Source organism: Phalaenopsis equestris, unplaced genomic scaffold, assembly GCF_001263595.1.
Source record: "Phalaenopsis equestris unplaced genomic scaffold, ASM126359v1 Scaffold219149, whole genome shotgun sequence".
NCBI classification, from domain to species: Eukaryota; Viridiplantae; Streptophyta; class Magnoliopsida; order Asparagales; family Orchidaceae; genus Phalaenopsis; species Phalaenopsis equestris.
In genome coordinates, this window is record NW_018237541.1 from 146,291 (window position 1) to 174,056 (window position 27,766).

General features: G+C 32.9%; 2 protein-coding genes and 1 non-coding gene across 8 annotated transcripts; all 3 read left to right on the plus strand.

Annotated features, from left to right (window-relative positions):
* The first annotated feature begins 1,742 nt into the window (after positions 1-1,742).
* On the plus strand, positions 1,743-16,300 carry LOC110037383 (pentatricopeptide repeat-containing protein At5g56310). Of its 6 annotated transcripts, none has more exons than XR_002295325.1 (4): positions 1,743-3,506; positions 10,353-10,498; positions 11,845-12,461; positions 15,963-16,300. XR_002295325.1 is itself a non-coding variant. In XM_020742021.1 (2 exons), exon 1 carries the CDS (start codon positions 1,761-1,763, stop codon positions 3,486-3,488), a length of 1,728 nt encoding a protein of 575 aa, XP_020597680.1. In that variant the 5' UTR covers positions 1,743-1,760; the 3' UTR covers positions 3,489-3,506; positions 10,353-10,543. The 6 variants fall into 6 exon arrangements, 1 of the variants encoding a protein (XP_020597680.1); XR_002295326.1 differs by having other exon boundaries at positions 10,353-10,471; XR_002295328.1 differs by lacking the exon at positions 15,963-16,300 and adding an exon at positions 15,847-15,950.
* Positions 10,201-23,535, plus strand: LOC110037384 (transcription factor MYB56-like). The gene is made up of 4 exons (XM_020742022.1): positions 10,201-10,215; positions 21,807-22,270; positions 22,717-23,088; positions 23,180-23,535. The coding sequence occupies exons 2-4, from the start codon at positions 22,030-22,032 to the stop codon at positions 23,287-23,289; spliced, it is 723 nt and encodes a 240-aa protein (XP_020597681.1). The 5' UTR covers positions 10,201-10,215; positions 21,807-22,029; the 3' UTR covers positions 23,290-23,535.
* Positions 23,536-27,272: 3,737 nt separating this feature from the next.
* Positions 27,273-27,345, plus strand: TRNAE-CUC. The gene has a single exon. It is a non-coding gene; the product is annotated as a tRNA-Glu (tRNA).
* Positions 27,346-27,766: the final 421 nt, after the last annotated feature.

The following is a 27,766-nucleotide window of genomic DNA, read 5'->3' on the forward strand; positions in this document are numbered from 1 at the left end:
AAAAACTGAAGTTTAGGTGTGATTTGTAAATGCATAAGCATTTACTGATGCATTACATATATATCTAATCTTTCATGGATAGATAAGATGATATATAAAAATTGAAGTTTAGGTGTGATTTGTAAATACATTAGAGCTGACTGGTATGTATGTAAATCTTGTTTGGATACATAAGCATTTTCTGATGCATTACATATATATATCTTATCTTACATGTATAGGTAAGATGATATATAAAAATTGAAGTTTAGGTGTGATTTGTAAATACATAAGAATTGACTGGTATGTATGTAACTTGTTTTAATTGTATAGAAATACAAAATAAATATCTTAACTGGATTTTAACATTATTAATATACTTTTTTATTATAATTTCAGATTAGCTCAACATGATTAACAAACATGATGATTGAATTATGAGCTCTTCCTACATTTACTTGATAAATAACAACATATAATATAAAATATTGATTGATTACTTAACAATCATATGCACTTCTAATGATGTCTTAATTGCTTAGCTTTTATCTCTATCTCAAGCCCATGTAGGTATGTTTGTAATTGGTTTATATGATAGTATAACTAGATCTAAAATGTGAGTTAAATACTTTTTTGATCTCCCTCCAATTCTTGCTTGTTCGTAACTTCTTCGAGCGATTCAAAAACCATTGTATATACCCAAATGAAATTATCCTCATTTTTCTCTCTCAATGAGAATTCACATTGTAGTCCAAGTCTAGCTTTATCTTTATGCTTAGATGTTGCTCCATTGATGTACTGGTCTTGCAATCATCATCTATGTTATGTTGGTGAACTAAATGAAGAGTTATATTGAGACTTTATATGTATAATCATCACATATAATCTAATAATAACTTCACCATTTGTATCATAATTCATTAGTAAGGCCTTTGTATATCATTGAGGAACATACACATTTTTCTATAGTCATTTATATTTAATTTTGATCCAATATTTTCTTTTCTTTTATGACAAACTATTACCTCGCAATAAAGTATAATGTAAAGGATTAACAATATAGTGTAATTCAGGAGAAACTTAAGCATCTAGTGCTCCTTTAATATATGAAATCATCATTAAATAAAGTCAAACTTAAATTTATATTGAACCTAGATTTCTTAAAAGATAATATTCATTATAAACTAGACCAACTTATACATAGATAAATCACTAGAAATCAATTCATTCGAACAAGATTCAATGATGTTTGAGCCAATTTCTATTCTCTTGAAGAAAACAACATATGATCAATGACATTCTAGATTTAGATTTCAGTGTAAAAACAAGTGTTAATCATGGCTGACATATGGTTTGATCAACATTTAAAACATAGAATAAGATGTTTAATGCCATCCACTATTTTGAATTTAGAATGCAAAGGGGCCCAAATAGAGACAAAAAAATGCATTGGAAATAGGGTTACCAAACAAGTTTCTCATTTTCATCTATAACAATCAAATATTCATATCATATAAAAATACCACTATTTTAATTTTTAAAGTAAAACATACTTTCAATGCATAGGGAAGACGTCAAATATAAAAAAATTGAAGTTTAGGTGTTAGTAAATACATACTAATCAAGTATTATTCATGTAAGACTTCATTTGAAAGAGCTTCATCCTTGGGCGAATCTTCTTTAAGAGACTCGTCGTCGAAATGGAGAAGGCCGTCTGCAATCTAAAACGAAGAAAAATTATTATTCTTGCCAAATAATTAAGTCCTATTTTTGTTGTTATTATGGGCATGAAATCTCAAACGACATCTTTGGAGCTTCAGCCTCGATCCATGTCCCAACGATGCAGCTTGAGACGCATCTCCTCTTGTCTCCTCTCCCCTAGTCATCACACCAGGAATAGAACCCATCACCTTACTCCTCTTCATTACCTCACCCTTTTACTGAATCAATGCTCCACCTTCAACCAGATAAGCCAAGCTCACACCTTTATGCTCTCCCGTGGCCTCGATCAAGACAATCTCCTCCTCAGCAAGTTCATCCATGTGTGTTCTTCCTTGGGCTTCAAAGACTACGCCTTTACGCTCTTTCAATGCAAACCAAGTCCCGATCTTCATCTTTATAACACAATGATCAGAAGTTTCTCTCAGTCGGATTCAGCAAGAGACGCCATTGATTTGTTCAACAAGATTCAAGCCGCAGGTTTTAGACCCGACACTTACTCGTTTCCTTTTCTGCTGAAGGCTGCTGCACATTTATCCAACGCAGACGTCGGAAGAGAGGCTCATGGACAGGTTGTTCGACTAGGTTTTGAATTCGACATTCATGTCTCAACTGGTCTTGTTCATATGTACTCTGCTTGCAGATGTATCAGTGACGCCCGCCTCCTGTTTGACGAAATTCCTCAAAAGGATGTGGTTCTTTGGAATGCAATGGTTGCAGGTTACTCGAAGGTTGGTGATCCCGAGAGTGCGCGCTTGCTGTTTGATAGAATGGCTGAAAGGAATCTCATATCGTGGACGTCGATGATCGCAGGATATGCACAAATGAATCGTGCTGATGAGGCGGTTGTCTTCTTTCGTAGGATGCAGGTCGAGGATGGCATTGAGCCAGATGAAGTAGCATCATTGTCAGCACTTTCAGCTTGTGCTCAGTTAGGTGCTCTGAATTTAGGTGAATGGATTCATAGTTTCATTGATAAGCATTGCTTGCATAAGACCATCCCGCTGAGTAATGCACTCATTGACATGTATGCTAAAGCAGGTGACATATGGAAGGCATTTGAAGTGTTTGAAAGCATGAAGAGTAGGAGTATTGTTACTTGGACTTCCATGATAGCTGGTTTTGCACTTCATGGGCTTGGGAGCGAAGCGCTACAACTCTTTGATCGAATGGAAAGCGAAGGCGTGAAACCGAATGGTGTTACTTTTATAGCCATTCTATCAGCTTGCAGCCACATTGGTGATGTTGTGTTGGGAAGAAGGTATTTCAGCTCAATGAAATCATTTTATAATGTTGAGCCTCAAATAGAGCACTATGGTTGTATGATTGATATTCTTGGTCGCGCCGGTTGCTTAAGGGAGGCGAGGGATCAAGTTAGAGAAATGCCTTTTAAGCCTAATGCAGCTATATGGGGATCTTTGTTGTCTGCTTCAAGAATTGTAGGCGATGTTGAGGTTGGCCAGGAGGCGTTGAAGCATCTCATCGAAGTTGAGCCTGAAAATAGTGGGAACTATTCTATATTATCCAATATTCATGCAATACACGGGAACTGGGATGATGCTGGAAGATTGAGGAGGGTTATGAAGGATTGGGGAGTTGTTAAAGTTCCTGGAGGGAGTTCTATTGAATTAGATGGCAAAGTTCATGAATTTACGTCCATGGATGGACTCCATCCTTCATTGGAGGAGATATATGGGGTTCTTGATGAGATGAAGATGAACCTAAAGATCAATTGGTATGCTCCAAGGTTTTGTGAAGGCGTGTTAGAGGAGGAAGGTTTCATTTCGTAATATGCCGTGCAGTGCAAGGTATGGCCTTCCATTGCACACTTTTTATACTTCAAATTTCACTTAATTCAAATTTATCTGAATTCAATGTTGCAAAAAAGCATTGCTAACAAAAGCCAAAGTGTGATAAATTATCCTTTTCAAGAATTGCGAAGATGTTTATATAGTTCTGCAAGAGTTGGTTATGTCTGGCCATGATTTACATGATTATTGAGTTTAACATTATAGAGATTGAAGATATCAGATGAGATGTACAGTGCTCTTTAAGTAATGAGTTATGAATCATTACATCCCACATTGTGGTCTGGTTTTATCTGACCATTTTTGTACTTAATGGATCTGCAATAGAGTTGACAACAAGATTTTGGTTGTAATATAACCATATGGGTTTTTAAGCTTTCCTTTTCTCCCCCTTTCTCTATTTCTCTTTGTCTTAGCACACTAAAACTTTTTCGAGTTGTGGGTGAGGCAACATGGTACATAATTACTTCATCTAACATGAACTAAAATGATAATAAACATCCATATTAGCTAATTGTTGTATGCTAGAAGTTGAGCCGACATAGAAATATTTTTATTGTCTTAACCGTCAATAATATCATACACACATTCAGAGAAGTGAACAGACATGAGACATATGTTTTCTTATATGAAAAATCATAAAAAGAATGTAAGCTCACTTGAATTAACTTTAATATTAATAAGGACATTTACAAAAGGCAAACTTTTCTTGAACTCAAAGGAAGCATCAATACATATTTGGTCAAAGATAGCCACTCCAAGTTTCTCTATTGATTATGACACAAGAAAGTCCATGAAGTAAATTGAGGTAATTGTATTAGTTCTCTTTTTAAAGGTAAATGTGACACGACCCTGAGCTAACAAACAAGGTGTTACTATGTGAAGTCTATTGAAGATGGTCAAATTGATCCTTCACAGAGGGTGAAGGTGCTATGACCTAAAGGTGGTGATAAGGTGACGTTGCAAAGGTTGTGGAGACGACTAAAGATGACTTAATTGGTCTTCCATCAAAGGTAGAGATGACGCCATCTAAAAATAATGTCAAACCACGCAAGAAGGGCATGCAAGGAATTTAAGATGATTCGATTGATTCTATTCTAGAGGTGGAGACAACATAACTTTTATGAGGTGATAGAGTTGCATGGTATAGATGTGAAATCCTTTGAAGTTGGATGAATTTGCTATCCCCTAGGGGTGGAGATGGCATATCTTGAAGGCGGTGATAGAGCAATGCAAGTGGCCACAAAAGACATTAAAGAAAAACTGATCAGTCTCCTTAGAGGGTTAATAAAGGGAGTTCAAAGGTATTGTTATGGATGGGAAATCAGGACACTTTCCTTCATAGAGGAAGTTATTAAGATAAATAATTATTATAGTATTAGTATGAATTATGAAAGACATATCCGATGTTTTATTATTTATGAAACCATTAAATTGTTCCTTTCTAGCCAATGAGTCATGCGCCTATAAAAGAAAGAACTTTTATATTAGAGTATTATGATTTGAGAAATTAAAATAATTGATTTTGCCTTTCTACTTTCTTTTTTTATTATTTAATATTGTCATCCTCCCTTCTCCTATCTCTTTTTCTTTTATCCTCCTATAGTATATATTCTTTCTCCCTCTACCCCTATGTTTTTCATACCATTCACCAAGAAAGAATTAAATGAGTTAGGTAGTCTCATTCTTTATAGAAGGGGATTGAACACCCCAAACTCGATAGACAATAGAGGTGATCAAGACAATCCCTCTTATGAGAAAAGAATCTGAGTGTGCACTATTTGGATAAAACCAAAAAGCAAACAAAATTAATATTATTTGGTTGGTTTGGCTTGATTGTTGAAGTATCGGTTCAATTATTAATTGTAGTTTTTTTATTTGATGTTATTTGCTTAAAATTTTCTTTACAAAATCGACAAACCAAAAGTCAAAATATTAATATTTTTAAATATTGAACTAATAAAATTTATGAACAAAATAAACAAGTGCCAGAGAGATCAACATGGATAACATTTATTCAACTTGATGAAATTTTAAATTTTAGCAAAATTTTATTTAGTATTCCTCTTAAAATATATTATTAAAGCTGAAGATAACTAAGTTTATTAATTAAATTTTCCATATTTTGGTTCATTCAAAATTAACCAAACTAACCAAATTAAAGTTTTGATTAGTTCATTCCTCTTTAAATAAAATAGGATTTTTTTTGGCATGATTTAAATATGCATTTTTTAAAACAACTTTCTCATTGCTACGAGATAGTCATTTTACCTATATATCTATGGCATTCATAATTTGTTTGATTCTCAAATTAATTTTGAGATGAAAATTGAGAGTTTCTTCTAATAAGAATATAATGAACAATTCTCAATTTTACTGTGGCTTAGGAACAATTAGAAACTAAATCACACCACAAAATATCATAATCATGCAAATTCGAGAGAAATTGGAACAAAATTTAAATGGAAGCACAATCAAATAAAACTAGAAAAGAATACAGGAATTTAACATGGAAAAACCCGAGAACAATAAAAAACCATGGAGCCACACCACCAGAAAAATTATACTATGAAATCAAAGAAGTTTTACAGAGAACTCACACCAAATTCTTCTCTATACACAAGAAAACTTACAGAACTCGCTTCATAATCTTCTTTCTGCTAATCCAATGCAAGAATTACGCCGAATTTTCTAAATTCACATCTTCGACTCTTCTCACCTTCATCTGGAGGAACACAATCAAAGAACACAAATGAACAATTCACACACAAAAAAACTTATGCCGCTTGAAATCAGGACTTTAATTAAAATCTCGTGTTAACTGCTTTTGCACATAGGCACCCGACTTGGCTGCCTGAGTGCTAAGTGCTCTAGAAGGAGTCGCCCCAGCGCCCACATTGGACGCCTAAGCACCCCTAAGGGGCCGCAAGTGCGCCCCCAACTATGTGAGCAGCCCCCATAGCTCGGTGCATTGGTGTCTGACTCTCTGTCTAAGAGAAAACCAACACAAGTGCGGGCGCTGATTCACCCGAACACCTGCTGCTCGCGAGTGCTCCAATTAGGCTCCACAACATAACAATCTTCTACTTGGAGACTGATCACACCGAGTACAGTCCTCCGTACCTACAACTCCATTTGAATTGCCTTCATAATCACGTATCGTGGTATGGCTCACCCCCGATCTTCACCTTCATAAAACTCAACTAAAGCTAAGTATAACTTCAGATTCTCAATAATCACCTACTTTGTTAACATATCTGCAAGATTCTCAGCTGTGTGTATCTTCTCCAAGAATAACTGCTCGTCTTCTAGAAGAGATCAAATGAAATGATATCTTAGCTAAATGTATTTTTTATCGCACTCATACTATCACTGCAGAGTTTTCCAATCACCTGCTCCTAGCCCAATACTACCATGAAACTCTGTAGTCAATCATCTTCTTGTTAGCTCTAGTGATAGCAATATATTTGGTGTCCGTAGTTGAAGTACAACAATCTTCCGCAACCCGGAAACCCAACTCATCATTGTGTTCCCCAATGTCAAAATATACCCCGTTGTACTTCTGTTATCCACATCTGCTAGCAGATATGAATCTACTAGTCCCTGTAGACTGATCCCCACATTTCCATAACAAAGTGCATATTGACCGTTCCCCTCAAATACATGAGTCCACTTTACCACCTCTCAGTGATGCATGTTTAGATTGTCCATGTTTCTATTGACCACTGCCACTGCACATGCAATATCTGGTCTGGTATAAATCATTACATATATCAAACTTCCAACTTCTAAAGCATATGGAGTTCTCTCTATTTATGATTGCTCTACTTCAGAGTTAGGTGATAGCTCCTTATATAGTTTGAAGTTTGAAGGGACTACCTAAGGGAGTGCTAACTGGTTTTGCATCACTCATGTTGAACCACTGTAGGATCTTCTCAACATACTCTGCCCAAGACAACTTTAGTATTCCTGCACTCTTGTCATTTCCGAAGATCTTTCTGGTTGGACCTAAATCCTTCATTTCAAACTCACTTCGTGACTGTTTCTTCTGCTAATCCAACGCAAGAATCACACCGAATTACTGAAATCCACCTCTTCGACTCTTCTCACTTTCACTGGGAGGAGCACAATGGAATAACATGAAGGAAGAATTCACACACAAAAAAAACTTAACGCCGCTTGAAATCGGTACTTAAATCAATATCCCGTGTTAATTGCTCCAAGCGCATGGACACTTGGAGTTGGGCGCCTGAGCACTAAGCACTCTAAAGTGGGCGCCCCAGCACCAACATTGGGCGCTTAGGCGCCCATAAGGGGGCGCAGGAGCCCCCAGGCTCTTTGAGCGGTGCCCATATTTTGACTCTTTGGCGTCGGGTGCTCTATCTGAGTGGAAGCTAGCACTAGTGCGTGCGTTGGTACGCCCAAATACCTGCTACTCGTCGGTGTTCCAAACAGGCTCCGCAACATAACATATTCAACTTTTATGAATGGATTTAAATGGTCCAAGATGCATGTTTTGTTTCAAAAAATTATTTCTTGATCAAACGAGGATTTTTACAATCCCAATAATAATGATAGAAAAAGTATCCTTAAAATAAATAAGCGTGTATAAATCAGTTCATGATCCTAATTTGTTCAATGCTAGTTAGCACATAGTAGAATACATTATTTAATGAATACTTCAAGTTTTACAAATGCCGTTGAATGAAGACTTACCAAAATATTATTTAATTCTAATTCTCTCAAAAATTTTGTTCACACCAATTATGGTGGTTAAGTCCATTATCAAGCTGAAAAATTTTGCTTATTTACTATCAAATCAAATACGAGCTGAATATAAACAACAAATTTATTGATGATAATCAAATACATTAATAATTCTTTATTGATAATTTTGATTGCATTAAAAAAAATGATTTCTGAAGTACTGAGGCTTTTTAAACATCATAGAATTAGTTAAATCATGTCATCCACAATTTTTAAATTACATTTGATATTTTTTAACACTGAAACGTGTGAATAAAAAGAACTTTTTATATTTACATGATTCTTATAGGCAGCACATGTAGAGAAACCCTCACCAATTTATAAAAGTAATAACCTTATGAGTACTGTTATTCAGCTTTAATGAGTCATTCTTCCTCTATTTTGTTTGGCAAGCCATTTGGTCTTTCTTCTTCCACATTTCATTGAGTACTGAAGAATGGAATATAAAACAGGCTTATTATAACAAAATCAAATAATTAATTAAATTTCTCTATTATACAAACTAAGCCCAGTATTTATCTTTAAAAATTTTAAATCTTTAAGGTTCCCTCTCACATATCGTTCTACAAACAAGAGAATCAATGAACACATGTGACAGATCCCTTTCACTGACAGAAATTCAGTACCACTGGTCAGAGATGTGGGATCACAGCATATTTAGCAAACACAATTCTTCAGAAAAGACAACAGTCAAGTTGTTACTTTGATAATGTTTATCAGCTGTGATTTCTGAAACTTTTGTTTGATTTTGAGAAATTGGAACATTTGAAAGCAAATGGAGAATTTCTTTTGGGAAATTTACATACATGGCACACATTTCCCTTGTATTTACATATGCCACACCTAAACTTTCATATTTACATACATAACATTTTGGTGCTTTAAACCTATGCATGAAATTGTGTATTTCACTTTTAAAAAGTAGTAAAAGTGCTATTTTTTATATTATATTAAAAATTAGAGTGGCATGTGTGTAAATATGAAAGTTTAGGTGTGAGATATGTAAATACATGAGAATGTGTGCTATGTATGTAAATGACCCTATTTTCAAGTAGAATTGAAAGAAAACAATGAATGTTGAAGGCATTAGCATGCTTATGTTGTATCAAATTGAAGTTATAGAACATTGAAACACTTAAGAAGAACAATATTACACAATGAGCTCAGATTATTTATATTGTTTTAAAGAATTATAAATAATAGTCTAAATTAAATATTCGTGGAAATGCTGCAGACAAATTAATTTGATGATTAACACTGCATCATAAAAGAAGCTTGGTAACATAAATTGTAGTGAAAGCAGTAAGAACACTGGAAATAAATATAAGTCAGTCTACATAAAGCCAACGTAGAGAAGAAAAGATAAAAAAAAGGGCATTTATATACAAACCACACAATTTTCATGTATGTACATATCTAACACCTAAAAATTCATATTTACATACAAACCACTCAACCTTTAGAATCACATTAAAAATATTACAATTGCTATCTTTTTTTTTATAAGTGAAATACACATTTTCATGCATAGGTTTATGACACCTCGGTGGTAAAGTGCAAATATCAAAATTTGGGTGTTAGATATGTAAATACAAAAGAATTGTGTTATGTATGTAAACTTCGAAAAAGTAAAAGGATTCTAGTCAGAGCAGTATTAACAGCATTGCAAGAACAGCAAAAAAAAAAAAAGAACAAAATGGATTCTAACTTAAGAAGTACTATCTGCCTTGTCTAATATGTTTGCTAAGTTGAAGAACATGATTTGATCAACAAAAACTTAGAGTCTCCAATGATATTGCAGATCTCTGATTGAATTGTTTCATCAAAAAGCCTGACATGGGGAGAAGGAAGTAACATGTAGCCAAAGACAACTTGCCCACTTCTTCGTAATGGCCTATTCTCCCTTATACTTTCTCTCAAGGTGGAGAGAGAGAGAGAGAGAGTCATCATGAATAAGAAATTTTTTCGAAGGTCGGCAAGTCATCCTTGGCTGCACCACACTTCCTGTGGCTCCATGTGAAGCCATAGATGAGTAGGAAACTTCAATGTTTTTCTCATGAAATTTATTTCTACTTGCAGGAAGGAAAATGAAGACGAGGGGAGGAGAAAGGAGAAGAGATAGTGTGTAGCAAAGAGAAGCTGGAGCTGATCCTTATATGGAGTTGGATGGAAGAAAACAGCACTGGACAATTCCCAATGTATCTCACTTTGGCCCCATAGAATAAGTCAGTGATAACTCATAAGTTTCCCTTCATCTCCCTAGCTCTCTCTCTCTCTCTCTCTCTCTCTCTTTCATTTTGTCTAAACCTACCTGCGCGCGCGCACACACACACGGTCATTTTCGTAACAAAGAAAATTAGATTAATAAGCATAAGGTTGATATAACTAAGTATATGGAAGAAGTATTTGTATGGGAAAAAATACACAAACGTTGGAACTATAATTAGTTTGAACTGAATTTCAACAACTATTAATTAAAAAGGCATTTACATACATACCACTCGATTCCTATGAATTTACATATCTAAAATCTAAATTTTGGTTTTTACATTTATACTTCCTGAATCTTTCATATTACATCAAAAATACCTTCATTTTAACTTTTAGAAGGTGAAATACACTTTTTAATCCATAAGTAATATATATGTAAAAAAATTGAAGTTTAGAGGTTAGATTTGTAAATAATTGAGTAGTATGTAATGTAATTCTTCCTAATTAAAGCAGGAGCTACTGCATGCAGGTGAGTTACAGGTGAAGAAAGAATTACATGCCTATTACTGATTTATGAAAATCAGCTCTTTTTTACTATGAAATTTTCTCCAACTTCATTAAAAAAAATAATACTAAATTTACCCTCATGCTACTTGTCCATGGAGACAAGATTGAAATCAAGATAAGAGGATCCAAACTGCAGAACCACCATGAATCACTAAGTCCCACTGCAACAAAAAGGTAAAAATATAAATTTTAAATTCACAAGGGGCTGAGAGTGGGATACAACTGTAGATTCTCCCATAAGTGGAAAGTTTTGTTTTTTTAAGTATACCCAAATAGGATAACCTGGTGAAGAAAAAAGTTGCAGCACTAATATATCACTCTAAAAAAAAAATAAGGGGCATTTACATGCATAGCACACAATTTTCATGTATTTACATATCTCACACCTAAACTTTCATATTTACACATATTGCAATCAAATCATTCATATGATAATATCACATAAGAAATAGCACTATTACCATTTTTTAGAAGTGAAATATAAAGCACTGAAGTTCTAATTTGTAAATATGGAAGTTTAGGTGTGAGATATGTAAATATATAAGAATTGCATGCTAGCTTTGTAAGTTTCCCAAAAAAAATGTTGGATAACGTAAATTATTGCAGAGAGCATAGCCTGCAGTTCTGGTATCACATTCAATTTAAGAGAGATAATCTTCAGTAAATTAGCTCTTTGGTTATACTAAACTTTGCTTCATCAATAGAACAAGAGTTACTTATTTATTCACGCTTTATATCCAAAATGAAAATAAAGATGTCCTTTTTTTTAATCTCTGCAATGTCTTTTTCTCAGCACTATCATAACATTGGGAGCTTGAAAACAATGGCTGGAAAGTTACAGCTTCTCTCCAAAACCACCTTTCGACTCGAATTCCTTTCATCATTTAAGTTGAGGTAAGGCATGATTAGCATCTTATCTTCCAGTGGGGTCTTCTGACAGTGATGGGCTCATGCATGAAAGCCAAAGAAGTAGATGCTCCTACAGACAACAACTTTCTTTGATGGATTTGGAGTGGATAGAAAAAATGGAAAGATGGAGCAGTATGGAGGGCACAGGAGAGGACATGAACAAGTAGTTGGAGAAAATAGTAGGCTTATAAAGTTGCTTGAGAGGGCCTGACTCTTTGTAAGGGGCCATCTTAATCCTAAAGTCTATAAAAATGTCAATTTTGTCCTCAGACTCTTTTAATTGAGTACTATTTTAACTCGTATTAAAAGAGTATAAGATTAATTTGACATTTTTATAGAGTAGGGGGCTAAAATGACACTATTTAAATAGTCAGTGTACCATTTTGGCACTTTACTCATAAGATGTAGGACTTCTGGTTCAGTGAGGTCCCCCTCAATTTTCTCAAGAGTGAAATAGAGCTGATGGTTAATTATACTACGGTGCTTCTCATAGAAACTCAGGTAACTTTTCTTCAGCATTCATTTTACATTGAGATCTATGTTTTTTTTATAGAAGTTTTTTATCAATTATAGTAATTTATTTAGAAAATTCTGTTCCAATTTTGCTGCAAAATGAAACCTGATAGTGTGCAAAACATTCATTGTTGGAGCTTTGTATTAACCTGAAGTACGGTTCTCTGAACTAATTTGTAGTTTTCCTTTTAGTGGATAATCGTTTTAAATGCATAGAAGTTCAGAAATTATTGTTGGAGCCCATGTAGAAGAAATTAAGCATCTTTGCTTAGATCTTTTAGAGAACCATTAACTACACAAGTCATCGAAGTGAATTATTTACAAGCCAGAATGAAAGGATGTGGTGGATTATCTCTAAGAATTATAGTGGATTTTGCCTATTAGGACTCTTATGTTGCTAATCTATAGTTCTTTACTTGCTGCTAATCCACATCTCTTCTTCTTCCTCCTCTTTGTTTTTTTTTTAATCCACATCTCTTCTTTGTTGTTGTTGAGTGTAGAATTTCTTATGTTGGATCTATACTTGTTATTTGGGGTGTCAAATTGGGTTCGTAGGTTGGTTTGGAGTTCAACTTGAAATTGACCTAACCCGAAACTGGTTGACCAGAATATTAAATGGGTTAGAAAGTTCAACCCAAAACGACCCACCTTCAACCCACTAACTCGAACTCGACCCATATAATCTGTTTAACATAAGACATAATAGTTATTTAGTACAAATTTTGGTTGATTTCGAGTCAATCTCAGTTTAATTTAGGATTTGCGGGTCATTTTTGGGTTAGTGGATTGATTTCTGGTTGATGAGTCAACCCGAACTCAACCCAAACAGATTGGGAATCATAACCCGAACCTGACTCGAAAAATATTTGGGTAACTCTAACATGGATTTTTTGAATCAAGTGCAAGTCGAGTTGAGTTGTCGGGTCAAATGTTAACACTCTTACTTGCGACTTTCTCAACTTGAATCTAGAAAGTGGTAAGCAACAACAGAACTGGAGACTTAACCTTAAAGCAATATTAATAATAATTGTCTAACATCAAGTAAACAAATATACCTTACTAACAAAAAGAAAGACCATAAAATTAACCTTAAAAAGTAAAACTTAGAACAATTATTTGAAACTACTGTGAAGCTAATAGATACGCCAACCATCAAGAAATTCAATATCAATGTGGTTGTCTCTGAATGCAGGTTCTCTTGTCAACCTTATTGGAGCTGCAAAAGTAACATAGGATGAGTTTATCAAGCAAAAAAAAAAAAAAAGAAATTCATTTATTAAGGGGTGAACTCTTCTTTTTTGGTTAGGGCTATCAACCTTGATAATTGTTGTAGGAATAATTTGATAGGAGCTCGACGAGTTTTCCACAAAACATAGGACAAAAAGTAATAGATTTTATTCTGTCAAAAACAAATCAAAGCAAGACAACTCTTAATGCAAAAAGGATAAACACATACAATTCGAGAGGTAGGCAATCTCTCCCCTAAGACTCAAGGAAACAATCTCAAAGCATAACTCTGAACCTAAACATATTAGACTAATTTATACCTCATAATAATAATCATAATAAAAGATGAAATTGCCCTTAGGCTACTAAAAGGCAAAATTACTCTTAGATGATAGTTTAATATAATTCAACTTGCAGCCAACTAAAACTAGATTAGTAGACCGTGCTCCTATCTCTTCATTAAAGAGGCCGGATGTTCAAATTTACTTGAAAGTACCCATGTATAGTATATTAAGTAATAAGTATTATTTTTATTATGGATTTTAGTCCTTTTTTTTCTAAATAGATTGCTTTTCTACATAAGGTTTTATTCACTTAGTGCATTTTCTATTTATCAAGTATTGTAGACCTCTAATAATAAAGCATTAAGGGTTCATGTTGTAAATTGTAATACACTTGATATGTATTAAGCACACTTTTCAAGAATCATATGGTTGAACTCTTACATTCTTAATATTCACTATGCACAATAATCCTTACATTTTGCTCATGATATTTACCTAACTAATGCAATGGGAAATTTACATACCACCCAATTTTGTTTTATTGGCTTATCTAACACCCAAATTTTGATATTTACACTTTCAACCTCTTGGTGTCATAAATCTATGCATGAAAAGGTATATTTCACATTTTTTTTTGACTAGTGATTACGGTATTTTTGATGTGCTGTTAAAGATTTGAATGATATGCATGTAAAAATGATTGTTTAGATGCTTGATGGATATGATCAATAGCCATGCTCTATTCACAAGCATACTACTAGCTAGCCTAACCCATAGGCTATACATTAAAAATGATAACTTTATCAAGATGGATCGTCGACGGACTCTGTTAGTTCGATAATAACCGTCCCATTGATTCATGATTGTTGCATGAGGCTAACACATTGTCATATGACATTGTTGAACATCCACTCCTTGACACTCTATGGTAATGAAAATATCATATGAATGTTGTCAATTAGTTGTCATACACATGTTGTGAATACATCTTTTAGCCGATCATGGTTGATAAGGATCCATCATCTTAACAAATTTAACGTCGTCGCAGAGTCTGAGAATGATGAACATACCGGATGTCATCAAAGTTCAAAGATAATGTTTGACATACCGGATGTCATCAAAGTTCATCATTACTGCATGAACTTTGATGAATTTAGAGAGGCAGAACTTTTGTTCTTAAATTAGTCTTTAGTGTCATTGATATGCCTCCTATTAATAGTGTAGCACTACGAGGTGGTGTTTATCATCGACTTTTTCGTCCTCCGCAACCCCACGCCGCTACATCTTTCATAGCCTCTTCCCCGGTGCCCCCTACTACCGCGCCTTCTCAACTTTGCTACATCTTCCCTACTTGCTATCCCCTTCAACTGTAGCCGTCCAGCCTTGCCGCAGCTACGGCCTTGCTGCCCCTTGCGCCCTGCAACCACAGGCCTCCACTCCCACACCACCGTCAATTGCCCCAACTTGTTGTCATTCGATCAACTGACGCACCCTACCATTATTTCTCGTTAAACCGCAACATCATCACCCCTGATCTATGCCCTTGTTTAAGTTCTTGTTGTGTCATTTTGTTATTTTTTTTATTTCCAAATGTGTTGGTTGTAATCTCTATTTTATTTCAGTAATAAGATTTGCATTTCTTACTAATGTTTTAGTTAACTCCATTATCAACTCTACTCTTATGTATTTCCATATGTAACACCAAGACTTTAATTTTTATATATGTCTTCTTGCCTTTGCATGAAAAGATGTATTTCACTTTTAAAAGTTAAAATAGTAGTATTTCTTTTTTAATATGAAAGATTTAGGAGATATAAATATAAAATATAACCGCTTTTTATCAAAGCTATCTTCTTCATTAGAGAATCATTGAATATTAAGCTTGCCCAAGAAACTTCTCGAGACCGACTATTTATGCTCAAAACATTTGCTTACCTTCAAGTTGGACCTTACTAATGCATGCTTTCGTCGATGGCAGGGTGAGCGCTCAAATCCAGCATAATGAGATTTGTTATTTTGTTTCCAACCAATGTGTTACACAGTCGAACACTTATGATCCTAATTTCGCTTCACATATACTTAATGTTATTAGCATGTGAACGAAGTTGAGAGTGCAAACTCGTAAATTATTATCGTTGTATTTTATTTTCTTTCATTTATTTTATGGGGAACATGTTTATGATGTTGACTCCTATATGAAAGAACTGTGTTCTTTCATGATATTGAGTTATTCATTAGGATTAGGTTGTCGTCGTCGTTTCGACTTAGCACGTGTAAAAATCTTTAAATGGTGAGTATTACAATAAGGTTTTTTTGGGGGGGTATGTACATACATACGACCCAATTCTTATGTATTTAGGAATTTAACACCTAAATTTTATTTTTTTTACATTTATATCTCTTAATATCATATTAAATAAAAAAAATATCATTATTTTAACTTTTAAAAGTGAAATACACGGTTCAATACATAATAATTGAATGTTATGCATGTTAAAAATTTAGGAAAAATTACAAAATAGAATAAAATTGTTTAATGACTCTTAATGAAATGACCTGAAAATAATGTGGGTCTGTCATTAGGGAACCCCGATTTATCAAATCCAGAGGTTGTTAAATCCGGATTATTGTTTGGTTTTGTCGTGTTTTATATAAATCCGTTTGACGTGTTTTCTTCCGAAGTTAAATCCGCTAAATCTATATAATAGTCTGATTTATTAAATCTAGATTTACGTCGAGAAAGAGATGGAATGAGGAGAAAATTGGATTTTTGCTATTCTATTTTTTTCGTTCGGCTTAATTTACATTAAATTCAAACGAAGATCATACATTATATATTAAAAGAGGGCATAAGACAGTATATAGAGAGATATAAAGGGGATAAGTACTTTAATACAAATGACAAGGGATAACACTTCATTTTATTTTTTCAAAAAAAAAAAAAAACAACAACAACAACACTGGCAAACGAGTCGAGTCAAGCTCGAGCCATCTTCGGCTCAAGCTTGAGCTTAATTAATTAAACGGGATAGAGCTCGGGCTCGAACTTAAATTTATGCGTACAAGCCAGCTCACTATTAGGAGAAGCATAATAACATATTATTTGATATAAAATATAAAATATTGTAAATGTCCCATATAGCATCTAAAAAGAGGACATTTACATACGTGGCGCATAATTTTTATATAATTACATATTCAACACCTAAAATTTTATATTTACACACATAGCTCTAAAATCTTTAACAATACAACTCTTGCTACATGTATACAAAATATAGTTATATACTTAAACAAGGTTTTTACATGGAGTGGAGGCCAACGAGTCTTCGAGTCTCATGCGTCATTTTCGGAAATCAGACCACTTTCATTAACTAGGCCCACCTACCAAATTGTCAGAACCGAGCCCACATACCAGAGTGTCAGAATTGAGCCCACCTGTCGAAGTTGGATGAACTGAGCCTACCTGCTAAAGCGCCTAGATGTTTGTCTCCCCAGAAGGCAAACTAGTCCATCTATGAAAAAAAATATTACATCCAGACAATGGTTGCGATTCACCGAAAGGAGCGGAAGAGGAAAAAAAAAAACCTCTAATGGATCGCAGTCGTAAGCCGGACGTAACTTGCATCCGAAATCTAGACGTAATACTTTTTTCCTTTTAGGGAGGGACAACTATCACAGATGGTAATTATTATTCGCAAGCACGCATGTTCATTCTTCTTTCTAAGTGCTGTCATACATCAACGTCGCGATCTTTTCATCAATGTCGCGACATTTATAATTAAAAGTTTTCACACTTTATAATTTTGCGAATATATAATTATTTTGTACATGCTTTCATATACATATGAAATATTTATTTGTATCCATCCCCTTTGATATTGACTAATAATAATTGTATATGGTGCATCATACTTGCCAATTTGTCTCTTGACCAGTCCATGGGTCATTATCTCCTTAGTGGGTCCCACCTTCTATTAACAAAGTAGCGCATGCCAAAATCTTGGCTGTTCTAGGGTTAAAAATAATGTATTAGAGAGTGTTTTTATTCTTAATCACTTGTCATTAAGTCTTTTATTTTGATTAATTAATTCTTAATTGAGGGCTAATGACTAATTTTAAAATAATAAGCTGATTTTTCTTCAGGCCAATAATTGCTACTTTCCATGCCTAACAAGCATAGCTTAGGAACTGCATGATTTGCAATATATATATATATATACCCACTAATATATATAATAAAATCAGGAATATTTTGTCTTTTTAAATTTTAATTAATTCAGTTGTAAATATTAAAAATGTTAATTATTAATTTATTAAATGCTATGGTATTCAATTGCAAAATTAAATGCAATGACTTGGGCTATTGAGTATTTACATTAATAGATTGGAAAATATAAAGAAAAAAATTGGCCAAAATATTCTTATTTCCTTGTATTAAACACATAGTAATGCTTGTCATCATCAACATTATTGCAATCAATCATCGCTAACAACATCAACATCTAATATCCACAATAACATTAACATTCACAATCATCGAACACATTGATACTGCATTACTCATAACATTAAAGCCTATAGTCGCAAATAATTCCCACTCTTTATCACCAATGACATCGATGTTTGATGTCATGAAAAATATCAAAATTCGTCATCACCAATAAAGCATATGCGTGTTTTGACCATCGAAGCTGGGGATTGTCATCGATACTAGGGCTAATATTTCGTCTTCCTTCGTACGAGGAGAATGAACGAGTAGATTGTCACTTTTAGATCTCTGATCATAAATATGAAAATTTTCTTTCGTTGTTCATTTATACTATATTATTCGTTATTCATGCATGCCCGAAATACAATCTTATCGGAGTGAAAGGAAAAAAATATGAGCTTATTAAACATTCACTTAAGTTCACGAGGGACGAATGTCTCGCCGAGTGTCCTCATCGAACTTGCTTGGTCAACTACTCAGCGAGAGGATCACTATCAATCTATGTCTGAGTTAATATTGTGCTTATACACCTCTATTTTTTTTTTTTTACTTTTATTTGCATTCTTATTATATGCATAGTTTATTATGTAAAGTTTAAAAATTTTATTGATAAAATATGTATGAGATTAAAAATAAAATTAAAATTCCAGTCTAAAATATTAAGGATTGAAGTATTTAATTCATTGAAAATCAATACCATAATTACATTTAAGTAATATGACAAAAAAACTTATGAGTTACTTGCTTAAGAGAAGTATGGGAATAGTACTTATACATACATGTATGTATGTATGTACATATATATATATATATATATATATATGTTTTGTATGTGTATATATATATATATATATATCTCTTATATGTATGTATGTATATGTATGTATGTATATGTATGTATGTATATGTATGTATGTATATGTATGTATGTATATGTATGTATGTATATGTATGTATGTATATGTATGTATGTATATGTATGTATGTATATGTATGTATGTATATGTATGTATGTATATGTATGTATGTATATGTATGTATGTATATGTATGTATGTATATGTATGTATGTATATGTATGTATGTATATGTATGTATGTATATGTATGTATGTATATGTATGTATGTATATGTATGTATGTATATGTATGTATGTATATGTATGTATGTATATGTATGTATGTATATGTATGTATGTATATGTATGTATGTATGTATATGTATGTATGTATGTATATGTATGTATGTATGTATATGTATGTATGTATGTATATGTATGTATGTATGTATATGTATGTATGTATGTATATGTATGTATGTATGTATATGTATGTATGTATATAGGAATTAAATATATAATTTTCAAAGTTATGTTCAACTTAAAGTATTTAGATGATAGGTAAGTGCCAACTCATCATTTATATATGAATATATTTTCACCTATATTAAAAAATTTAAACCTAAAATTTATATGTACATCTTCATCATGATATAAATTGATAATGAACTCTTCATAAAAAAAATATTGTTTTTATTTAAAAAACAAAAAGTTTAAGACATACAAAGATAAAAATAAATTGTTAAGTATAAAAAAGTTTTGATGGGCTTTATCTCAAACTACATCTTGTGATGGAAAAAATTACTTTAAAAAAATTTGAATTTTAAAATATTTAGATAAAAAAAATATATGAAAATAATGTTCACATAATTCTAGGCATAAAAATTCTCAGAGACAAAGCACCTAGAAAAGGTTGGCTTTTGGAAAGAGCAAATATTCAAAATGTGTTGAAGAAGTTTATGGTTAATGACTTGAGCAAGGCTGTGAGTCTATCCATTGCATCTCACTTTCAGTTGGCTTCAGATCAGTGTCCTAAAGATGATCATGAGAGAAAATATATGTGATCGGTTATTTATGCTAGTGTAGTGAAAAATCTGATGTATTGCATGATTTATATTAAAATAGACATTGCACAAGTTGTTGATATTGCGATCAAATTCATGCATGATAAAAAAAGGGATTCATTAGCACATTGTGAAGAATATTCTAAAATAAATTAAAGGAATTGTTGATGTTGGCTTGGTGTTTAAAAGACATACATTTATTACTGATTTATATGTAGGTTATACTTATTCAGATTATGCAGCTGATATTGATAGGTGGTAGTCTACAATCGATTTTTTTTTCACATTGGCAGGAGGTTCAATCTGTTGGAGATCAGTTTTTCAGTCTATTGTTACTTTGTCTATTACGGAGCTTGAGTACATAATAATCATAGAGGCAACGAAGAAAGCGAAATAAATGCAAGGTCTATTGGATGACTTGGAAGTTGATCACGAGTCTCTGGCAGTCTTATGTGATAGTTAAATTGTGATACAAGGGGGGAACCAGCCTCGTTTTTTCGGGGTAAGGCAAAGAAAGAAAAAGAAATATGCAAGATGGATATTTTTAAGAGGGGCAAAAGACTAAATTTCCCTCTTATATAATAAAAATTTCAATTTGAGAGGGGCAATTCCCCCATTGGACCCTAACTGAGTCTGCCTCTGGTGATGTTCTGGATCAAAAATTCATCATGCTCATTCCAAGCACATTGATGCTAGGTAAGATTATCTTCGAAACTTAATTGATTATGATAATATTTTATTGAAAAAGATATATATTAAGGTGAATACATCAGACATACTCACAAATGTACTACTAGTTCAAAAGTTTATGTTCTATAAAAGCTTGACGAACATTCGAGCTCAAGATTAATCACACATTCTGATATTTTGAAGAATTACTAGAGGTTGATCCCTTCGAGAGAGAAGGGTGTGTAAGCAATCATCTTGGCACAGTCGTTATCATGTTGGAGCTCATTTTAATCATCTCTCACTTATCTTAAACTTAGAGATGGGAGAAGTTTGTTATGAAAAGTATTAAAATCCAATAGTTGTAAATTTAAAAATCTCTGTATTATGAAGATCGATATTAGATAATCTAATTTGAGTAGATCTAATTATATGATTATTTTTCTAATTTAAGGAGATTTAAATATATGATAATTTCTATATTTAAAACATTCTTAATTGATATATCATAATTAAATATATAAAGGATTATAAATAAATTTATGCCAAATCATATAAATCGTATAATATTTAATTACTTATTTATATTTCTCGCATTATTTTACAGAACAAACCAGACAGAAAGAGCATCTTACATATGATCTGATAAACAGACCATATTCCCAAATCACACGAGCGCTGCCCTTCCAAACCTCTCTTCTTCTTTAATCCTCTCTTCTGTACCACACCGAGCAGAAAGCTTTGAAAACTGAAGGGAACACAGAAGAGAGAGAGAGAGACAGTGTTACGCTTCCCGATGCTGTTCTCTCTCCTCCCTTCCCCTGTTTCTACTCCTGCAACTCCCTCGAAGTTCAGCGCATTCATTGCCTCCGAACTGCAAGGCTAAAGCTGCTTCCTTTGTTAAAACTGAAACAACTCATTAATCACTCTCATCTCTCTCTGTCTCTCTCTCTCTCTCTCTCTGCTTCCATCCTCTCAGTTTAGATATGGGTGCAAGAAGCAATGAAGCTTTTTCTCCATCTGAGGAGAAGGAGAAGAGGCAAAGTTGGGGGCTTGAAGCTCTTCTCGGAGAGGAGATAGAAAGTAGGGAGCATGGTGGTGTGAATTCGAAGCTCTGTGTGAGAGGCCATTGGAGACCTGCAGAAGATGCTAGGCTTAAGGAGCTTGTTGCTCAGTATGGCCCTCAAAACTGGAATCTCATTGCAGAGAAGCTTGATGGAAGATCAGGTTTTTTTATCACTAATATTTATCCATTACTTTCAAATTTTGATTTTGTGCATAAAAAAACGATTTTTAACTGCAAATTATTTCTAATTAATGGTATTCTCCCATGAATTAGGGGAAGAGATTTGCTTTAAGATTGATGTAATATTATTTTATTAATATAGAGAGGAATATAATATTGAACAAATCGATTAAAATTAATGATTTTGGATAGAAAATGAGCTTAAAAGCCAATAAGCGGTGTCAGAATTCCGCAATTAATGCTGTTTATACCTCCAATGAATATCAGTATTTTTTAAAACTGAGATTTTTAATGCAAACACTAATAGCTTTAAAATGAAAAAGAAAATGGTAAATATATATAAAAAAAATGCTTAAATTTTGAATTTTTAGATAGAAAGTGAGCTTAAAAGGCTAAAATTCAGAAATTTAAACAAACTTTGTTGCAGGCAAGAGCTGCAGATTAAGATGGTTTAACCAGTTGGATCCAAGAATAAACAGAAAGGCCTTCACTGAGGAGGAAGAAGAAAGGCTTCTCTCAGCTCACAAGTTCTATGGCAACAAATGGGCGCTCATCTGCAGACTGTTTCCAGGAAGAACTGATAATGCTGTAAAGAATCAGTGGCATGTGATAATGGCGAGAAGACAGAGAGAGAATTCTGATGCTCATAAAAGGAGAAAGTCTTCATCTTCTTCTTTCGTCTCCTCTGTAAAAATGGAGGAGAAGAATGTTTACAGGGATGAGTTCAGTAGCTCAAAAAGCTTCCACCTTTCTCTTTTCCTCAACAGTTATAGATTTGCAGGACCTTCATTACTCATTGGTGAGCTTTGATCTCAAGATTTATCTTTACAGAAACCATTTATATTTGATTTTGATTGATCTCAGTATTGTTTTCCATTGAAATTTGTTAGGTTGGTCTGATGGGAAGTCTGAAACTTCAGCAGCAGAAACAGTGACCAGCCATGACAGAGAGGAGATGAAGTTGCCCTTCATTGATTTCTTAGGTGTTGGAGCAACATAGGCAATGAGAAGAAAGTTATGAGAGGGAAGAGTTTTTTGGGATAGAAATTTTAAGATTTATGTTCACAAAAGAATATAAATCTTGCAGTATTATAAGTGGTGATAAAAGTTACTTTTTGGAGCTTTTATAAGGAGTTTTCTTTAAGATTTCTATCAAGTTAGGGTTTTTATTGAACTTCTGAATGTTTTTAACAAAGAGGTGAAGTTCTTTCTTCATGTTTTTTAAAGTTCTCTTATGTTTTTTTGGCATTCATATGGTGAGAGTTAGGGCTATAAGGTTTGCTAATGTTGGAAACTCAAGATTTGCACATTTAATTTTTGTTGACTTGAGCTTCTTTGGTGCGTTGTGTTTTGAAATCACACCCAGGACTATTTGGGTAAATTGTGTTCTGGTAGTTTATTCAAAAAGATGTGTTTTCAAACTGCTGAAATCAACATTTTCACACTGTTCCTGACTAGGTTCGATGGCAATTTTTCAGCTGCGATCTAGCTTTTTCAAAAAAAAAAAAAAATTGCAATAGCCACCATAGTTTTTTTAAGAACTGATTATTTTTCAGCAGCTTATCAACCACTTATTAATAAGCTGTAGTTGCGCCAAACTTACCTAAATTGCTTTAATTCAAAGAAGGGTCGCTTGAAACAATTTAGTACTCTCAAACTCTAACAAACCTACTACATGTGAGTACTCACTCTCAAACGGAGCTCATCTGTTGAAGGGGTTGAATTAAGCTCACATGTCAAAGTGGTCGAACTGAGTTCGTATGTCGAGATAGTCACCTAAGTGGTCGAATTGAGGGCCCATTTGGGACAACTTATTTGGTGCGGCGGCGTTTTGAAAATGCATCTCGCCTGTTTGAGTAAACTGCGTTTTGGTTGCATATGAATTTTTAAAATGCTGAAAACAACGTTTTCACGCCGCACCTATCTAGGTGCGGTGGGAGTTTTCTGACTGCGGTCTGGCTTTTCCAAAAAAAAATAAAAATTTGTAATAGCTACCGCACCTAGCTTATCAGCAAATTATTTTTAATCAACTTATCAGCAGATTATTCAATAAGCTACAACTGCCCTTTAATCTTAATCAACTTATCAGCAGATTATTCAATAAGCTACAACTGCCCCAAACAGACCCTGAGTCTATCTACCAAAGGGATTGAATTAAACTACAACTCCACGTCTATTCTTACTTAGGGCAACATCTGATGTCCACATCACAATATTTTTATCATACGTTTATTCTTATTTATGACATCGTCTGACATCCACATCGCAATATTTTTATTAAGAAATTATGAACAGACGTAGTATCTCTTATGGGATTGAATTTTATAATTTTTTTTATCAAACCAAAAAAAAAACCTTTGAATTATTTCTTGCAATCCAAAAAATTTCAAAAAGAAAATCAAAATTCGTGTTCTAGCAACACATCAATCATCTTCTTCCACATCTTCCTTCTAAAATATTATTTTTCACAAAATGTCAGAGAAATCCTATATCCTAAAAGAATTTAACACATACAGACCGCTCAATTTTTATGCAATTACACATCTAACCCCGAAACTTTAATTTTCTCTTTTTAAGTCAATGAATCGAAGGGGCCAAAGTCAAAGGTATGAGTTTGGCCATATAAATTATTAAGAAAAACAATGAAGCTTTGACAATTGTAAATTGCAAATATACCATATGAGTTGGTCACATTTTTATAATGATGAATGCTTTTTGGAGTCTATTGGGGGAGTTTAATAACCAAGTTATGAGTTCATAGTAGGAATTATAAGTCTAAGTGAAATGTAAACTCAAAAGCTTTAAAATTTATCTTTACTAATTTGCCTCCCATAATAAATTTGATATTTCTTTATTTTTTCAATTTAGAAGAAACCTTTTTTATTGTCAGAAAAGTGTGGCATGAAAAAATAATATGTTAGAGTTACGTGCAGAGTCCAATGAAATTACGTCATGGAGGTGATCGGCCCGGTAACATAAGGGAATATTCCCCTCGTGTTATTCAGGTGTTATTGTGTGTTTTTCATATGTTATTGTGTGTTATTCAAGTATTATTGATGTGTTATTGTGTTATTATAACACTTAGAATATTCCCAGAACACAATAACACATGAATAACAAACAATAACACATGTAATTGAGTGGTATCTATGTAAAAGTGTAATGTTTTTACGTGTTATAAAAGATTTGAGGGTCTAAAATGTAAAAGTGTAACATTTTAAGAGTTAGATATGTAAATAGATAAGAATTGAGAGATATTTATGTAAATGCCCTTTTTAAGGACTTATTATTAACATTTATGATTTTTCATTTCATGTTCATTTCTCAGTGATCTTATTAGATATTTTACTTGCTTAAAATAGCTTAAATGATGCTTTATATATTTAAATATTAATCACTGTTCAAAAATTAACTTCGGTTTTTTTGTAATGATTATTAAAATGGGAGGACAAAAATGTAATTATAAGTCCTTCCATAATTACAATATGAAGTCACTTTAGAAATCTATTTCATGAAGCAAATTTAAAATCATTATGATTTGCATTCTTTATTATTTATCAATTGTTAAGTTTAATACAATAATTTTATACATTTTGACTATTTAGAGGGTGTAGTGAATAAAACAACTTTTTTAGAAAATTATGTTTGCATAACTTTTTAGAAAGCAGATCCGTAAATAGAATTATGATGACGATCTGAAACGCAAAGCAGATAGGAGTTATCACAAACAGACACTAAGAATCTGTTTGGGACAACTGCAGCTGTTTAAAGAAGCAGCAATAAAGTTATTAAAGAAGAAGCTGCGGCGACAATTACAATTTTGTTTTTTAATTCTTTTATAAAGTCAGGTCACAGGCTTTTTGAGAATGTAGACAAAACACAGTTTTACCAAAGTAAAAAAAGCGACGGTACGACACCAAACAGCCACTGCATCGCCTCCCCAAACGCACCCTAAGTTCCCAAAGAAGCACTGCTAAAAATAATTTATCATTAAAAATCAATAAAGTTAGGGGCATTTACATACATAAGACCTAATTCTCATGTATTTAAACCTCTTGCTCCTAAACTTAAATTTTTATATTTATAAGATTCAAATCTTTCATATTACAATATATATACACACACACACACACACACACACACACACACACACACACACACACACACACACACACACACACACACACACACACACACACACACACACACACACACACACACACACACACACACACACATATATATATATATATATATATATATATCATCATTTTAACTTTTAAAAATTGAAATACACCTCATTTATATATATTTGAAATTTAGATATTTTATATGTAAACTTATAAGAAATGAGTGATATGCATGTAAAATTAAATTAAATTTCTCTTTTTTGGGGCATATATTTGTTTCATTATTTATAAAAATTGACCACCTGAAATTTTCTATTTACAAATCAACCAGCCAATGTCATTCATCTTACAAATTCAAACTCGAATATCAAAATTCACAATAAAATTTCAACCAATATTTTCATTTTTTTATCAAATTCTCTATATTTTGATCATGACATGCGTAAATACATCACTTCAGTAATTTAACAAAAAAAATACACGGGCACTTAATTTGTAAATATCAATATCTCAGATGGCCTGTATGTAATCATCTCAAAAATTCTATTATGTCTTTAATTTTTAAAAACAAGTTTAGAATCTCTTTGTAGGTTTTAGAATTTAAATAGCATAATTTGCATCATTTAGACAAAAAGAATTAACAATAAGATTATTTTATATTGTGTAATATTTTAATTATAATCAAATATTATATATCACTATCAAATTATTTTAAATTTATTAATTTTATTTTTTTATTTTTTTTAAATTTTTTATCATGTGGAAAAACTAATAAAGTATATAATATTTAAAAAATAAATAATTTATTTAAATATTTGTTATAAAAATTACAAATATACCACCCTTCTACAAATCCGTTGTAGTCTAGTTGGTTAGGATACTCGGCTCTCACCCGAGAGACCCGGGTTCGAGTCCCGGCAACGGAATTTTTTGTCTTTTTTCCTTTTTGGTTTTTTTTGCACAACGGTCCTTGGAAAAAATGCAAATTGCATTGAGTTAGAACTGTTAGCAACGACAAATGGTTTCCAGGAGTTAATTGGTATGATCTCACATTATTTATTAAATTTAATTAATAGGTAAATGTGTGAATATTTTTAAAGTGTTGAAGCTTAATTTTATTATTTATTAGTAGTAGAAAAATATGTTTCTCGTTGAGACTGAATTGGAAGAAAATATTCCGTTCAGAAGGCCAATCATCGGCAGCTGCATCGTCATATATAGGGCTGTCAAAATGGCTCACGAACAGCTCGTGTTCGACTCGTTAAGAAGTTCGTGTTTCGCTCGTTAATTTCGTTCGATTAGTTAACGAGCCGAACACAAACTAAGATGCGTTCGTTCGTGTTCGGC

Excerpts from the sequence above, each read along its gene's own strand:
- LOC110037383 (XM_020742021.1), top strand. The coding sequence starts at position 1,761 with ATGGGCATGAAATCTCAAACGACATCTTTGGAGCTTCAGCCTCGATCC.
- LOC110037384 (XM_020742022.1), top strand. The coding sequence starts at position 22,030 with ATGGGTGCAAGAAGCAATGAAGCTTTTTCTCCATCTGAGGAGAAGGAG. Across the intron at positions 22,271-22,716 it reads GAAGCTTGATGGAAGATCAG|GCAAGAGCTGCAGATTAAGA; the intron begins GTTTTTTTATCA and ends ACTTTGTTGCAG. Across the intron at positions 23,089-23,179 it reads AGGACCTTCATTACTCATTG|GTTGGTCTGATGGGAAGTCT; the intron begins GTGAGCTTTGAT and ends GAAATTTGTTAG.